We start from the raw sequence: 18,267 nt of genomic DNA, 5'->3' as shown, positions 1-18,267 counted from the left end.
CTGCTAGGTGAGCTCTGATGCCATTTTTCAGCGTCTGGTTCATGCGCTCCACGCCCCCATTCGCCTGAGGGTTATAGAAGGCTGTGCGTATGTGTCTGATCCCCCGCTCACTCAGAAAAGTCGTGAACTCTGCAGAGATGAATTGCGGCCCATTGTCTGTGATGATTGTTGTGGGCATGCCCCAACGAGCAAAAAGCACCTCCAGAAAGTCAATGACTGCCTGTGTGGTGACTGACCCTGTAGAGACTGCCTCAGGCCACTTAGAGTACAGGTCATAGGCCACGATGAGGAACCGTTGGTGATGTGGGACGCCATGGAGCTCACCACAAATGTCCATTTGGATGTGCTCCCAAGGCCCAGCTGGCCACTGCAGTGGCTGAAGGGGAGGAGCTGGTGGGGGGCCGGTCTTTCCACTCACCAGGCAGGCTGTGCAGTCTCTCACCATAGCCTCCACATCGCCATCGATTCCTGGCCACCAGACCACTTCCCTGCAGCGCTGTTTCACTTTGACAATGCCCAGGTGGCCTTCATGGGCCATGGACAAGACACGTGGCTGTAAAGCGGAGGGTATGACTGTGCGATGGCCCCTTGCAACGCAGTGGTCGTTCCAGCAAAAGAGTTCATCTTTAAACCGGCGGAAAGGAGCTAGACTGTCTGGTAGGCCAGAGGCTGGAGGCCACCCGGAGTGGATGAAAGTGCGGAGCTGTGAGAGCACTGGGTCCTGTTCACTGAGGCCTGTTGGAGATCTTGAAGTGACACTATTGCCTCGAGAGGGGAGTGGAGGAGCTGAATGAGGTCCAGGTCGCTGTTGTCTGGAGTCGGCTCCACAGCTGGAGGTGGGGTGGAGCGTGACAGTAAGTCCGCCACCACATTCTCTCTTCCCGGTGTGAACTGCAGTGTGAAATTGTACTGGTGAAGTCTCTCATACCAGCGGTGGATGCGCAGAGGCCTGTGCCCAGAACCAGATGTGGCCAGCAGGGCTGTAAGCACTTGGTGGTCCGTACGTAATGTGAATGACCGGCCATACACGTACATATGCCACCGCTCACAGGCCCAGACGCAGGCTAGGGCCTCTCTCTCCCCCACGGAGTACTTCTGCTCTGCCGAATTAAGAGCTCGGGAGGCAAAAGCAATCGGCCGCTCTGTGCCGTTGTGAAGCTGAGACAGCACAGCCCCCACTGCGTAGTTGGAGGCATCACAGGTGACCAGCGTCGGGCTGGGTGGGTCGAAGTGCGCGAGTACTGGTGGTGCATGACCGCATCTTCGCAGGCAGGGGTCCATGCCCAATGGGCGTCTTTTTTAAGGAGCAGTCGTAGAGGGGCAGTGGTGGAAGAATACTGAGGAAGAAGACGCAAGTAATAGGCGGTCATGCCCAGGAAGGAGGCAATTTGGGCAGGGCTGGAGGGCATGGGCAGCCGTTGAATGGCCTCCACGTTAGAGTGCAGTGGGCTGAGGCCTTCTGGGGTCAGGCGAAACCCCACAAACTCCACCTCGGACGCAGAGAAAATACACTTCTCCCCATTCAGTGTGAGGGCATGGGAAACCAGCGTGTCGAGTACCTGTGTGAGTCGTTGGTCGTGGACGGCAGCCGTTGATCCGTGTACTACTATGTCGTCCAGGAATATCACCACCCCTGGGATGCCAGCGAAGATGGTGGACATTATTTTCTGGAAGCAGCTAGGGGCGGAGCAAAGACCAAACGGCACCCTGGTGTAGCGGAAAACGCCTGCGTGTGTGACGAAAGCGGTGAGGTTACGGCTGTCTGGGTGCAGGGGTACCTGCAGGTAGCCTTGGCGGAGGTCAAGCTTTGAAAAAATCTTGGAGCCGTAAAATTGAGAGGTCAGTTCCTCTGCTGTGGGCAGCGGGTATTTGTCGGGCACCACGGCCTTGTTAACCGCCCTCAGGTCCACACACACACGCAAACCACCTGACTTCTTCTTCGCAATGACCAGGTTAGAGATCCAGGGCGAGGCGTTGACTGACTCAATGATGCCTAAGTCCAACAGCTTTGTCAGCTCTGCTGAGACGTCATCGCGTAGTGCCAGGGGAATGCGGCGGAGAGGCTGTATGACAGGGTGTATGTCTTTGCGAAGCAGAGGTTGATGGGTGAAAGCTGAGATGCAGCCTAGGCCAGAAAAGAGTGCTGGCCATCGCTGTTCCCATGGTGAGCTGACCTGGTGAATTGTTGCTCCACCGCTGTCCATGAACGTGAAGCCCAAGCTGGTGATGAGATCCAGCCCCATGAGGTTAGCTCCATGGCGTGCCACTTGAAAAGTGAAGGTAGCCAAGGATGTGTTGCCATGGCGCACCGGACAGCTGAGGGAGGCCACTAAGTCGATCTTAGAATTGCCATATCCATGGAGAACAGCCGAAGGCGTCTGCAGCGTGATGTGGGGCAGGAAGCGCTTGACTGTGGGCCAGTTGAGGAGGGATAAAGCCGCTCCAGTATCCAGCAGTAAAGGAACACAGACCCCATCTAGTTCCACTGTGCACGTCTTGAAGGACGCACGTGCAGAGCTGACAGAGTGTATGGGTGTTGGGGCTGATGAGCTAGCCACAGCCTGTCGTGGGCCTGTCCGTGGGCCGAGCACGGACGGCGCAGAGCGACAGACTTTGGCGAAGTGGTTGTCTCTCCCGCAGGACTGGCAGACTTTTCCCCTGGCCGGGCATGTTGGGGCTCTGCTCATGTGGGAAGAGGATCCACAGTTGCCACAACTGCGACGTGGCTGGCTACGTGTGTGGGATGTGTAGTTAATCCCTGGGTCTGTGTCTGACGATGCAGGGCTAGGTGAGCGCTCAGAATCTTCGACATGTTGCGTCAATGCAGGCTGAGAGGAAGCGCGGGAAGCTAGTTGTGATGTCAGCTCGGTAGCTTTTTCTATTTGCAAGGCTATTTCCAGTGCTTTTTTAAGAGTCAAATCATCTGGCGACATAATTAACTTTTCCCGAATTTTGGGGTGGGCTGCGTGTTCTGCAAGCTGGTCCCTTATCATCTCCTGCTCCATTTCACCGAATTTACAGAAAACCGCTAAGCTGCGGAGGTCGGCTATATAATGCTGTACTGACTCACCCGCTTTTTGCCTGCGCTGCCGGAAGATTATTCGGCGGAGAATTACCGTCTGTGGAGCAGCAAAGTGTGCTTCAAGGAGTTTTGTAGCTTCTCTGTACTTTTTTGCCTGTCCCAGGGTTCTGAAAATGCGCTGTCCCTCAGTACCGAGGCAATGAACAAGGAGTGCTCTTCGTCGCGGGTCGCTAGCATCCTCCAGTCCGAGAGCTGCGAGGTATGTTTCAAACGACTCCAGCCAACGAATCCACGGTACCGGAGGCTCGCCTGGTAGTGTAAGGAAAGGTGTAGGTGGTGGGAGTGAAAACTCCATCCTCGTCGCCAATGTTATGTGTGCAAAACACTACGCGAAACACGGGAGCCTCATGAGTTCAACTGTTTACTCCAACTTATCCCAACGGACACACGTCACCGGAAACACGTCATCCGTTACATTAAAATACAGGCATGCTATCAAAATACGGGCATGCCGTAAACACTGTCATGGATACATAACAGTGGGCAGCATGGATCTTGTTACAGTCTGATTTAAATTCCCAATGTCTCTGGACTCACTCACACCCTTACTCACTCAGTGCGTTTACATGCAGAGTCATTATTGGATAAAGAAACGAATAAGACCTCAACCGGACTTTTAAAATGCATGCATAATTATTTCTTAATATGTTTATGGTTGACGCCGTCGGAAAACGAGAAACTGCGATTTATTTAAAAAGGTGACACAGAAGATGGAGGAAGCCGGTGTCATGCCATTACCCCCTATAAAGTGAAACCCCCTATCATCATCAACATGCATCCAGTACACACTATGCTTCGATTTCACCCAAGGCTGAATTAAAAGTACATGTTTTCCTAAACGTTGGTCATCAACGATGTTGTTAAGTAGTAACTTCGGGCAAAAAATAAACGTTTTTTTCTTCTGACGTGTTTACGAACTTTATTCATTCATTGTGCCGCGACCGAACTGATGGGGATATTCTCTGATATTATGAATCTTAAAGACTGGGTCGGGTTCTCCGACTCTCTGGTACTTCCACTACAAAAACTCGTAGTGGGGGTTATCTCTGCAATGGTGGAGAAGGTGGTGGTGGGAATTGGAAAGATTGAAACGCTACATGGAGGCGAAAGGAATTGTTGCCGTATGCGGGACAGCTGTCAGTTCACTTTGGGTCCATCGTCATTTCTCCGACACTCCATTGTTCCGACCTCTCGGTCATATGCGGACTCCTCCGGCTGGACTACTCCCGCTGCTCCGCCGCCGGAGGAGTCCGCAAACGACCGAGAGGTTGGAACAATGTAGTGTCGGAGAAATCACACACTAACAGCCGTCTACTGAAAACATTTTTCCCGTATGTCGCCTGCGTTTGTTGTGGCTTGGACGTAGAGGTCAACCGGAAGTTGCTCTATAACCACTTGTTGAAAGGGCTACAGCGCCACCTAGGGTAGCGGATTCAGCCATGCTCCGGCCATTATCCGATCAGGCCATGTACATTCTGATATTTGACACGGTCCGTTCGAGTCAGGTTCGAGTAGCAAAATCGGTATAAGGCTAATCCGATCTAGCTGTCCCATGTAAACGCACTGACTGACCTTATTCATTTCTTTGGTAATTTGGTTTAATGCAAAGCAATTGTTTAAAAACAAATGGGCTACAATTAAGAGAAATATAAGCCATGGGTGTCTGAGAATACCAATTACTGAACCAATTATTATTCTGTTGTACATTATGACCCTGCCTCACATCGTGAATAGAGAAGGATATATCGGCGGGGTTATTAAAAAAAAATTGAGGGATGTCTGCAAATTTGGTTTGGGGATTTTGTTCAAATTTTCCGCTTCCAACGCATGTGTCCGGAAAACTTTAAAACAACTTGCAGAGGAATGCGGGCAATGGAAAATGGGCAGGCTGATACTCTGCTGATCCGGACGTACGTCTGGTCACAAGAGCTCACTGGCTAGGGAGGAAACCTCTTACAGTGCAGTCCCCTCCTCTGAACATGAACAGTTCTAGTCCTTACCATCTTCATGAAGCATCTTATGATGAAGCAGATATTTGCTTAATCATATGATGATGCAAATATTTCAAAATGATGTGTCTATCCCCTTTTGAAAAGTTGGATTAAAAATGATTTAAAGATAAATTGAAAATAAATTGATTTTCACACTCAGTATTGCTGAGTTTGAGAACACAATAATAGGTTTGAAGACTATGATCTGATGTTGCAAGAAGATGTTTGTGACAGATTAAGGTGAATTAAATAATAAATACAAGCTTGTGTGTGTTTGCGTGTGTGTTTGGTCCGCCAAGGAAATGTATAATGTGCATTGGTTTGATTTGATTAATCTTGATTCATCATTCAATATCAATAGTCCTTCATTGTGTCCTTCATCTCCTTCCATTCCGGCAAGAAATGTCAATGTTTTCATGTTAATTATGGCTATGCTCAGTCAGAAATGTCAGAAGCACATATACAAATGGATGACATTTGTACTGTTTGCACAGGGAACATTGTAGGCTACGTCTTAATAATATATTACAAGGTGTAATTATATAGGAATGTAGGTATGCATGATTATGCTTTCTCCCTGGGCCCTCATATGATTTCAAACCCTAAAAATAGAAGATAGGTGATTTTTCTGCAGACGACCACACAAACTAAGAACAGTGTTTATACTGTGCGACATATCAGTCACTTGGCTTGGCATTCATTACTAAACACTAACAACTGCATACCCCATTCACTTGGAAGGTTCATTAATTTCTGTATGACAACATGTTTGCACACACACACACACACATATATATATATATATATATATATATTACCACACATTCCTAGACATGTAGCCTACTTAAGTAGAGGGATGATATGTGTGTTGCAAATATTTACAATATGAAAACAGTTCCTTTGTGTTTGCTTCTATTTTATTAAATTGTATCTGCACCATACCAGATCGCTGACATGTCCAGACGGGCCACGGGTCCACTGCATCTAGCAGGAAGTGGTTGGGCAGGCAAGTCCAGATTAGCAGTTGGAGACAGATAATGTATTGATGGTGAGCAGGATGATTTTATGACAACATCCATCATTTATAACTCCGTTTCTATGATTATATATCATAAACATGGTGCAAGACGAGTGCACCAATTTGGGTCCACACACTGCCCATCTTACTGTGAGGCATGAGGATTTCAGCGTTCAGCCCAATGAATGATGAAATACTGACCCCTAAAGGACGATTTAAGCTAGTACAAGACAAAAGATAACTTGTTTTGATCAGAAATACTAGTTAATTTACTATACTTGTATTGAATGTATATTACGTGTGTGCGTGTGTGCGTGTGTGTGTGTGTGTGTGTGTGTGTGTGTGTGTGTGTGTGTGTGTGTGTGTGTGTGTGTGTGTGTGTGTGTGTGTGTGTGTGTGTGTGTGTGTGTGATCTTATCTATACCTGACTTGTTGGGAACAAAGCGGCAAGTCCCTGCTACTTGAGTCCCGTTGAGAGGTCTACTACAAACCACGTAGAAAGATACCTGAAAGCTGAATAGACAGCCATCTAATGCCTTTATTTTAAGTAGCTTGCCCTTTGACCAAATCAATGTTTATTTGTCAAATATGTGTATGCAGTATATGTACTTATATAAACTATATTATAACATAAAATTTGATTACAATACCAAAACAACAAACAAAGCACTGTAACAATGACAACAATAATATAGACCATATTTCATGGACAATAAAGTTAATTTAAAACCATGCAAATGTATGAGTGTGACTAACGCATATGCGTGATTATGTCGGAATTTGTTGGAAGTCTGGGATAGGATTCATTTTAAACATTTATCAGAAATGTGTCCAACCGTACATGAAGCATGTATATCTACTAGAACTTTGATAACCTGAAAGTTCGGAACTTATTCCTACAATTTGGGAAGGCCAGTTCCTCCATGTGTCACTGTTCACTGGTCACTGGTCACTGGTCACTGTTCACCTATTTCAGAGTTGGAGTTCTCTCCCTTTTATGAAAGGTCATAAAATGTCATCAATTAAATAATAAATACAATTCTTAATCGTAAAATGTAAAACATATCAGTTGAATGGTAGTGGCTAGTATTTTAGTTTTTTATATTATTATCTATAAGTTAAGCATAATTATTATGCTTAACTCCCATTGATGGAAACACAATAAAGAACATCAAATGGCCAAATAAACTGGTAATAAGTTTATCAAAGCAACTGGTACACCATTGGGCGGAGGAATATGTCTCTATCACGACAAAAAATTGGCACATATGCATTGATATATTGCATATATGTTCTTTGAGTAGAATATTTTACTGGACGTAACTGAATTACTGTTTTTATTTAGAAATTACTTGCAATTTGCATTTAACGGTGTTTTTCCTTTGCATAGGCCGACATTGACAAACAAGGAATTTACAGATGTTGAGCCTTTAGTTGAGTTCTCCTCTAGAAAATAATTAGTATTTAATCTAATTCATGAATGATGATCTTAATTTCCCAAAAAAATCACATAAAAAAAAAAAACATTTCAGGTTTTTGTTGATTTTGTATATCCATTAAACAGCTGACTATACAACACTTCGTCCACTGAAGTAAAAGGACTAGTGTGACATACATCCACCAGCCGCGGTGGAGGAGCAGGGGGCGGACCACAGGTACCGCTTTGCAGCCGACCAATCACGAGCCGTCCAATCACGAGCCGACCAATCACGTGCCGACTCTCCGCTGCTCCACCGCAGCCGACCATTCACGAGCCGACCAATCAGGAAGCGACCAGCGCTGCTGCACCGCCACTGAAGGACGCTTCGGGGCTGGCAGAGTGGCCTCGTTTAGCCACGTTAATGAATTAAAGAGCGATGCCATAAGTAGTGTTTGATGTGGGTCCAGACGGCGGATATGTATGTCAATCAGCAGGGACCATCAGATAACCGGAACGCTGTGAGGGAGTGAGTGACAGCTGTCATCTCGGTTAGCTAGCAGCCAAACCAGTTTAGCTCAGACTGGCTAACTGGTCCGCCCGTCGCTTTAGCGCGGACACTTCCGCATGGATATGATCCTGTCTGTATTAAATGTGTGTATTACTTGAACTGCCCCGACGCTGTCTTTGTAATCATGAGTTAGATCACGTCTCAACCGGGGTTTGGTGATACTCTGAGGTCCGGTTAGCTTTAGCTGGGGTCTAGCTACCTGCTTTCATTCATTATTTAAAGCCTTCTCGTAGCCACCCGCTGACGTCACCGGGGTTTGGAAACAATCGGTTGTATCGACTATTGATCGGTTTCATCGGGATTCTCAACTGAGTGTCGACCACACGTCGGACAACATGAAGAAGTTCTTCGACTCGCGTCGGGAGCTGGTGGGCTCCGGGCCTGGTCCCGGAGCCCCGGCGGGGGGCCTCGGCTCCGGCGGTGGAGGAGGCTTCATCGGACGGGTCTTCAACATCGGACGCTATCAGGTGACCGTGGAGGAGACCATCGCTGAAGGTGAATTACGCACACAAACAACCACATCTCATCAGGACACATCTAAGGCCCTGACCTCGAGGTCTCCCTACTGTCCAAGTCACAAGTATTAACTTAGATAATCATGAGTCAGAAGTGTAAAGGTGTTGATTTGTGATCAAGGATTAGAGGATAAGGAGCTGAAGACGAGCCTTGTCATGACGACCCATTTGGACAGTGGTCCTCCTTTGTTTTGTACTGTATCCTAACCCTTGAACTGTTCATAGACATGTTCAATGTTCGTGATATGCTTCTCATTAACATCCAAGACTTTAACAGGCTTACTGATAACTACGTGACGGATTAAAAAACGTAGTGAATCATGCCAATAACTTCAACTATCCATCAGAGATGCGAATGCTTTGCGTTGCAGTTCGATCATGTCAACACAGGGTCGGAACCCCTTCTGATTAGCCATGGTTTACGACCAGAATTGGATCCTCCTATTTTGATTCATGCCCCTCAACTGAAAAGCAAAAACGTGGAGAGAAAGAAACAGTTTTTTTTTATTATTTGCTCTACCCGCTTATTACCAGTTATCAAATTAGCTGGTAACCGACTCTATATTGAGGGGCGTGGGCTAGGTTGTTAAGACCCCCAGTCTGAAGGTATGAAGATTATAAGGTTCTACGTTTGGACCCCAATTTCTGCAGCCTATTTGTATGTCTAGGAGCAATGCCTTTTATTGACATATCTGAGTTCACTGGCAAGTCGTTTTCAATAACAGCATCTGCTCAATGATGAAAAAAGTAAATGGTATCGACACTAACTGTTCCCAGCTCAAATGTACTACAACTCAATCCTAGTCATTCTGAAACCCCTTTCACTTCTCCAACATGCGTACTCGGGCTCTGTTGGCCTTGACTCCCCGTTTCTAAATAATGAATGGAGAAAGGGTGATTAATTGATCACTGGATGGGCACCTGTTTCACCATACCATGATCTGAGAGGGGTATCCAATTTTTGTTTATTCCAGCCAACAGATCAGAAACGATTCCATTCATTAATCTCTGGTGTGCCCCATTGGCAGGGAGACTGTTACTATAATCTAAAAAACTAAAAAAGTGTTTACACTCTGATCGTTGAGACATTGATTTAATGGAAGCACGTTGTAGTATTAGTGATTTTAACAGATTTTGGTATCAACATTTAAGTGTTGATCCCTCTAAACTTGAATAATTTGGGAAATAAATATTTGATTGTGTTAAACTGAAGGACTTCCCATTCTCAGGGCTCATTCCATGTTTGTTATACACTTTCCCTTGTTTTAGGCTGAAATTCTTTGGCCGCCAAAATCACAGCTGTTACAATCCTTTGGAAATATGGTTATTTAGTCTTTGTGTGTTTGGTAGAGATTACCATGTTGATCTATGAGCTGTGTTTGACTCATTCCCATACAGCTGCTAGCTGCATGTTTTTTGTTTAATTTAGAGTCCTCAGATGATATTGAGTCTATCGGCCCTGTCTATGGGTGTAGCCTATCCATACTAAAAGCTTCTGTAAGTATAAGTCAGGCTTTTATTTTATTTGATGCTGTGTAGAGTTACAGGAGGTAATGTAATCTCAGGATCCGTGTGAACGCTCTTGTAACAACGGTGCCGCCCTAGTTGCCTACAGTCTAAAGAGATAGGTTTTGCTCTTTAAACTTGTTCAAATGGTGGAGGCTATAATAAGAAAAGCTTCATCTTTATGTGTATCACTAGAAACGACAAAGGATTTAGAGTCTATATAAACAATTGAGTAACCCATGGGAAAAAAAGGAATTCAAAATCTAGACCTATCAATGCCTTGTGTGTGTTTCTGTGTGCCACGTTTGAACGTAGCATCGGTGCCCTTCCAAGTGCTGCCCTCAGGAGTTACCTTGTGTGTGTCTGTGTTTATACTCGGTGGCTCTTCGTTCTCTCAGCCAGTCGCATTAACCTGACAGGAGGTTACATCATAGAGGTGCAGAGCTATTTGTGGAGCTACTTACTGCTCTTCACACCGTGAGGGAGTTGACCACTGCTAGATGGTGCTTAAGAATCTAATCTTCCACCAAGGTCTGTCCTCCTTTTAGCCTTCTTCAGGTTGGTCATGTGAGTCAGTAGTAGGGTGCCTTGGGTGAGAGCACTATGTGTGTTCTATCAAGGTCTCACCCTTATTCCGTGTTGTATTTATGAAATGTGACTGGCTATCTATACTGTAATCCCAATTCAGAAGCATTCGCCTGTATGCTTTAGGTACTCGTTAATTTGCAAGAAACGTCAGGAATGTTCCCTGCTTGCGAACACAAGTCTTGATGAGTTGACATTAGGGCTGCACGGTATGAACTAAAATGTATATCAAAGTATGATTTGAGGCATAGACGGTATGTTAATTGTATCTTCTAATTTCGATATAAATGCTTCTGAAGTTAGTTGCTTCAGTTAGCAGTTTTGCTTAGGCAGCAAAACTGCATGAAAAAAAAAAAAGCAGAATCTTTTCTCAAGGTACTTCCATCACTGAAAATCAATAATGTTTAATAGGATCTCTTTCTCTACCTGCTCGCGGACCTTGCCGTATAGTTTTGGCATCTCAATTCGGCTGAAGAGTGTGCGGGCAGGTAACGCGTACCTGGGATCGAGTGTTTTGACCATCTTTAAAGCCCTTTCTATCGACATTTTGAAAGGGAACCATGTCCTTACACAGGTAAACAGTGACAGTGTTTGTTATCTTGTTTCACCGCTGGAGACAGCTTCACGCTACCAGCGTCTGTCTCGTATGGTGTGAAATAAGATCTTGTGGAGGGACTATTGCGCAGTAACATACTGCCTGAGAAGGCAGTATCGTTGTCAAATCTGTCCCTGGGAAAAGTAATGTTGCACCGTATTGAAAAAGGAACTAAGTTTCATTTCCACTTTTTCAGTTGCGCGTAGCTTTTCTTTTTACATGAAAAAGTATTTACATTATGGTATTAAGGTGTTACTTACTTTGCAACACATTACACACAACACTTTCTACCGGTCTCACGGTGACGTCAAAATCCATACAGCAGCACAAATTCACACCGGCGTACTTTCTATACAATTTATACCGTATACCCCTACTTGACATCACATTTACATCCATCTGCGTAATTCAGATCTGTCTTCATAGAGACATTGAATGCAAGCTCATGGGTATTAAACTTTATTAAGTGTTGTCTGTTCTCTGAAGCCTGCTGCTGCACCCTGTCCAGGCCACTCTGTTCCCCACAGCTCACTCATAAGACGGGCTCCACCAGATCAGCAAACAGACAGCGTCACGACAAGCACATTTGCACTATTTGCATTCAGAATGCATCCTGGAGAAGTCGATGGCAGTGCTGCTCTGTGAGGCAGTGAAGGAGACTGGATAAGGGCTTTACATGTCGATGGATATAGCTATTGGCAGCATTTATTTCTACTTGAAAGGGAGCTGCAAGTCACACCGTGTAATATGAACCCATCTGTTGTACCTGATGATCTGTTGTATAATAAGCTATCCGTGTAGTATGTTTTGAAACATATTGTCGTTGTTTTGTTCGTATAGTGGAATGCTAGCTGTCACTTGATCCCTAGTGGACCATGCGTTGATGCTCCTTATCCTGGTGACGTTGGAGTCCCAGTCCTAAACACTTTTAGTTAAACCTTTTAGCCAGCAATTTAAAGGGCATGAATTCTAATGGATTCTTTAGAATATGGTCAATATTGTCAAGTCATATAGAGGGATTAGAATAAGAGAATGTCAAAAATGAAGTCACGGAGATATCTTTTTACGCAGTTGGTCCTAACGTGTGGTGCAGGAAATAACGGCTTCCTTTAGTGCTCTAAACCGAGTCACCAGAGAGGACATGATAGATCAGTCAAAGCATCATGTCAGTATTATAATTAATTCCTGCCATTTCTCCGCTGACTCAACTATAGATGGATCCTAGTTTGATTTGCACATCCTCTTTCCTCAGAACACATTCCATCGTGGTGTTCCTCCCCTGCTTAAACGTCATGCTTGCCATGTGAATAGTTTAAATGTTTTGCTGTGAATGAGATGATGTGCGTATTTGGTGCCGGTTTTGTCTTAATGAAATAAATATTTTTGCTTGGAGGACGCACAACGTCATTCCTTGGTCTTATCAATAGCCTGCCCTATCACGTCTGAATGACGAAGGGTGAAATCCCAGCAAGAGGTACCTTGTTTGTTGCTTATCACTGGAATGCATCAGAATGTGATTCAGATTCAGAATGATGTCCCAGAAGGGAATGCCTTCCATAAAACATCAAACCACTTAGGCATGCATATAAATGCTGCAGACTTGTCAAGGGCTTTAATTAAAACAAGTCCTTGAACGTCAAACTGACATTCAAGTTACATTCAGTCGGTCTTCAATTGAACATTTAACCGCCTTGCAATTTCCTGTCAACGCCAAAGATTGTGTCCCCTTATTTAAACCTTAACATCCTTTTTTATGTAAAACCTCTTGGCCGTATCAGGATACTAGAAGATCTGGCTAGAGGAACATTTAAACAGCACTATTAATCTTAGTGCCGGAACATTTGACAAATGACACCTACTCGCCCAAAATAGTTATTTAAACCGCAGTACTGAGGTGTAGGAAGCAGGGGCGCCCTGATTGGATCCCTGCTGATCTCTAGTGAATCCTACGTATTCATGCTTTATGTTTTGTTTCCCTGCAGGTGGTTTCGCTATCGTTTTCCTGGTGCGCACACACCAGGGGGTACGATGTGCCCTCAAGCGGATGTACGTCAACAACGAACACGACCTGCAGATCTGCAACCTGGAGATCCAGATTATGGTGCGTATGCAGTCTCGTACTCATGCAGTCTCAGTACTAGATGATGTGTGACTTGGTTCTTCAGTCATCCATGTAGAACCGAGTCACACATCTCTAGCTGAAGTCACTCTATTCATTTTGAGATTGCTCCACTAGTTTCTTCGTCCGTGTCAGAGTGGATGAGGACCAAAACAGTAATCACTATATATTAGCTATGTGTGGCTCGCTAACGATGTCATGATTATCTCCTTGGGGTGTGGTCCGGCTCTTTGGATCACACCGGGAGCACAATCTGTCTCGGCACTTGTCATTAAAGGGGTGATATCATGTCAGCAGATGTGAGTGAGATTAGCCATTACAAGCGGTTCGAAAATCTGTCTTTACATCTAGGAGGCCCACTTGTGATGCCACTAAAACACAGGAAAAGGCAGATTTTCAAATGGCTTGTAAGAGCTAGTCACACTCGCATCTGGGTGCATAATATCACCTGTTTAATCCATCCCAGCATCAGCGGGGCTTCCACTGCTTCATTCAATTCTAATGCAATGCAATTAATTGAGGATATTACAATGAAAGGAACCAGGAACAAGCTGTAGGCTTTAGCAGTGATGTAGCTCCGCTACTGACCAGGGGTGTTCGCTAGCCGTTGCTGCGCTTAGTAGTATCATCACAAATGGTTGTTTGGTTAAACGTTTACTTTTTGTCTCTCAGAGAAAATGTTGTGCCGATGTATAAATCATAAAAGCACACCATGCACTATGGATAGAAATATATATATATATAGAAATATTCAAAAATGGATGGGTTCAGAAGCGTTTTTCTCCTTATGCAAGTAATACAAGCGTTTGTTTGACCAATTAGGTCGACGGGAGCATATTGACAAACCAATCGATCTACCAACCAGCAGCGGTCAGCCCTACTCATGGCTTACCTTTCTGTACTGAGTTTGAATTAACCGCTGCTCGCCTTGTAAGCAGATCGATAAGAGAAGAAAACAGAGGGCAGCGATCTTTGTTGCCAAGTCTCTTCAGGTGATTTTCTACATCCAAACTTGCAAAGCTCGAGAACTGGCAGCACCGTTGCCCCTTTACCTCAAAGTTCAACCGGTGTTCTGGGGAACATATTCGCTATCTGAGTCGACTGCAATCAGGCGCGTCGTAAAATGTCACACTGCAGCTTGATTTACAACGGGAATAACCTGCGTTAAGGGCGCAGGGTGTAGAGTTTAGTGGCATCATCCAGCAGATATGGATGATTGAATTAGTGCATAATCGATTGAGAATAAGGATTGCTGCCTCAGAATGAACCCTTTCCTCTTCTACAGTAAGCAACAGACAAATGAACCCTTTCCTCTTCTACAGTAAGCAACAGACAAAAGCATTTCAAAACAAGTCTTTGTGTTGAGAGTTGTGGGAAGGTGTGGGGCTGTGTTCCTGTGGCTCAGACCTGTCTGGGATACCTTTTAGTACCACCCTTGGGTAAAAGCATTATAATTTGCGGTGTTGCGACACACACCGCGTCACCAGAATATCTGATATTTGTATGTAATAATCAAATGCAGAATAGTGAAACGAAGGGCAGTTTGTGGTTTAGGGGGATTATGATAAGTGGCTGTGCATATAGAGCGTTCCTTAATACACCAATGTTTTGGAGATTTTAGTTTTTGAGGTTGGTTCCCTTTTTGGTGGAATGCTGATATACCAAAGAAATACAGTGTAGCTGTATTCATAGTCCCTGGAGACGACCCACGAAGCAATCAAACAAAAATCAATACCATTATTCAACATCCTTAGCCAATGGAGAAAAATCTGACTTATACCATTGACTTATCAATTTCAAATACCCTCATCTATAATGATACAGAGAATCTGTAAAACGCTGCACAGTAAAAGATAAACTTCAAACAGGAATTTCTATCTAATCTTTTAGTTAATGGTGTGGTGAGTCAGAGGCCAACTCCTACTTCCTGAGCTCTGAAGAAACACATCAACGCTCTGAGGGAGTCATGCTGAGTCAACCCTTTTTTACTCGCTCACCCGTTCCTTTCCTGAGTCCTTAATGTAACTATATCCAATTCCTCACTCACTATAGAGAGAACCAGTTCCTCGCTCACTGTTGAAAGAACCAGTTCCTCGCTCACTGTAAAGAGAACCAGTTCCTCGCTCACTATTGAGAGAACCAGTTCCTCGCTCACTGTTGAGAGAACCAGTTCCTCGCTCACTGTAAAGAGAACCAGTTCCTCGCTCACTGTAAAGAGAACCAGTTCCTCGCTCACTGTTGAGAGAACCAGTTCCTCGCTCACTGTAAAGAGAACCAGTTCCTCGCTCACTATTGAGAGAACCATTTCCTCGCTCACTGTTGAGAGAACCAGTTCCTCGCACACTGTAGAGAGAACAAGTTCCTCGCTCACTGTAGAGAGAACCAGTTCCTCGCTCACTGTAAAGAGAACCAGTTCCTCGCTCACTATAGAGAGAACCAGTTCCTCGCTCACTGTTGAGAGAACCAGTTCCTCGCCCACTGTAAAGAGCACCAGTTCCTCGCTCACTATAAAGAGACCCAGTTCCAGGGGGCCCAGCCAGCCAGGGCTAGAGTCTACACAGGACGGTTGTCATTATTACTCCAGGGTTTGTGTCTCAGTGGCCTGCACAGAACTTAAATGGTGGATTAACGATCACTCATATGGATGCATTTAGTCTGTGTTCAGTCCCAAGTCTAAAGCCCTCTACCAGCGCCCAGGGGTACTGGGTCTCCTCTCCTCTGGTGTGCCGCATTAACCCAGCTCTGTTTGTGTTCCACACAGAGGGACCTGGTGGGGAACCGAAACATTGTGGGCTTCCTGGACTCCAGCATCACTGCGGTCGGGGCTGGCGACGTGTGGGAGGTCTTCATCCTGATGGACTTCTGCCGAGGTATCGTCTGCATGTCTCTGTGTGTTGTGTTCTGTAATCTCCGGCCATTCCCTAGGGTAACACGTACCCAGTGTTTTTCCTGCATGGAGAATTAGAAGAAAGCCAGCTGGTCATTCTCTAGTCTGGAGAAACCTCTGACGTGGGTCGCTTTGTGCATTCCATCATATGGTTTCCATTGTCATGTTTTTCCATGGATGTGTTGTGTTCATTTGTGTTTGGTTTGAACACGCTGGGAGCATCAGCAGCATTGCTGACTTTGTCTTTCCCGCTGTTTTCCACTGGCCATCATGCCTTCTTGCACGAATACGTGTGTATAAGGGGCGCTGGCACTCTTTGCTCAGACACTGCATGCGTATTTGTCTCTGTATAACCGTTTGCATATGGGGTTTTCCGCTAAAGGTCTTGATGACAAGTTAGTGGTACTACACCATACCATACCCATACATTTTCCTAAGCCGGCTTAAGAAACAGTTGTAAGCCGCATGTAGAAGCACACGCGTACCTTGACAACCGCATCATTTTCAAACAGACACGCTTTTAAATCTTTTTACCCACTGACTACACACACACACACGCGCAAGTCTGCATACACACGCACACTCTGAAACTGTTTCACTCATTATTTGTTATCTAGAGCTGAGTAACCACAGCCACTGTATATAGCTGTCCCTCTTTGCCTGCACGTACCGATTACGTGGTGTCTATGGTGTCTATGGTGTCATCCGTTAGAGCTCTGTTCCTTATTGTGTGATGGCCTGACCGATCCAATAATCCATTACCCCACAGATTCTTCCTCCTTTGTTAAAGTGATATTATTCCACGTTCCTAGACATTCTTCTTTCACGTCTGAACTAATTGACCCGGTCAGCAAACACTGTTGCTCGCCTGTTAACGAGTCCAGCTGAACTCTGCCGTGGTTACATGCTGTGGTCTTTTCTTAAAGGCACACTACGTGGCCACCAGGAAAAAAATTCTCAACAACCAAACAATAACTCAAGCTAACACAGGGCGTGAGTCGCGCAAACAATACGCACCCTTATATAATCTGCACACAATGATTATCAAGAACGGTCGCATCAATCTAGCGAACAAACAATAATAAAAACATAGTTTATGTTAAAACGTTAATTTCCTACAGTTTGTAATGTGTGTGTGTTACAAAACGTAATAGTAAAATAAAGTGTTTTGTTATATTGCAGACAATTGTCATGTGGTTTGTATCCCCCTAACCCTATACATACTTGATTGAGTTTGGAAATCGGATCGGTCCTCTCTTTCAACACCTTCAAAGATGTGTGTCCTCTGAATCACTAGCGCTTATTAAAAAGTGGTATTTGTGCAACAATCCCATTACAAGACCTGAGACTCAGACTTTTACTCTAGCTCAAAGACCTGAGACTAGACCTTGACCCTAGCTCAAATACCTGAGACTAGAACTGGACTCTAGCTCAAAGACCTGAGACTAGACTTGGACTCTAGCTCAAAGACCTGAGACTAGACCTGGACTCTAGCTTAAAGACCTGAGACTAGACTTGGGGGCATATCTGAATATACTATTGTCTAACTAGCGTTCATTTGCTTCTGCAATACGGCATTACGCTGATCTGGTGGCACTTCACCGTAATCAGCACAGCTAATGGGGAGAGTGCTGCCATAGAGGAGGAAAAGAGCTTCAGTTTGCCAGTTGAAGGGTGGCTGCACCTGCAAGGTTAGGATGTTAACACCTCTGCCTCATTAGAGCCAGGGAGAAGCAGAACCCATCATCCAGTGGATGTTAGAGGGAGCAGGGCTGCTGGGTGTGTAGTTGTCTTTAGTAGGGAAACACAATTTTTGACTCTGCATTGTGAATCTGCAAAGACCATTGCTTTGCCTGACACCAATCACACTGAAGAACATAAAATGTTTTAAATGCTCCATTTATTTGGATACAAGCTTTTTTTATAACATTATCGTAATGTAGCGATAAAGAGAAGACTAAACCACTTTTTCGCCTTTTTA

General features: G+C 45.0%; 1 protein-coding gene across 1 annotated transcript in view; it reads left to right on the top strand.

The window, feature by feature from the left end:
• Positions 1–7,840: 7,840 nt before the first annotated feature.
• The window catches only part of LOC132459974 (AP2-associated protein kinase 1-like), a 30,798-nt gene continuing 20,371 nt past the window's right edge, over positions 7,841–18,267 (top strand). The window contains exons 1-3 of the mRNA XM_060054902.1: positions 7,841–8,574; positions 13,263–13,381; positions 16,161–16,269. Of these exons, the coding sequence (XP_059910885.1) occupies positions 8,415–8,574; positions 13,263–13,381; positions 16,161–16,269 (388 nt within the window). The 5' untranslated portion in view covers positions 7,841–8,414. The remainder of the gene's footprint in view (positions 8,575–13,262; positions 13,382–16,160; positions 16,270–18,267) is intronic.

The sequence above is a fragment of the Gadus macrocephalus genome, chromosome 6 (genome assembly GCF_031168955.1).
Source record: "Gadus macrocephalus chromosome 6, ASM3116895v1".
NCBI classification, from domain to species: Eukaryota; Metazoa; Chordata; class Actinopteri; order Gadiformes; family Gadidae; genus Gadus; species Gadus macrocephalus.
The sequence above is the reverse complement of the archived record's forward strand: the minus strand, read 5'-3'. Positions and strand labels throughout refer to the sequence as shown.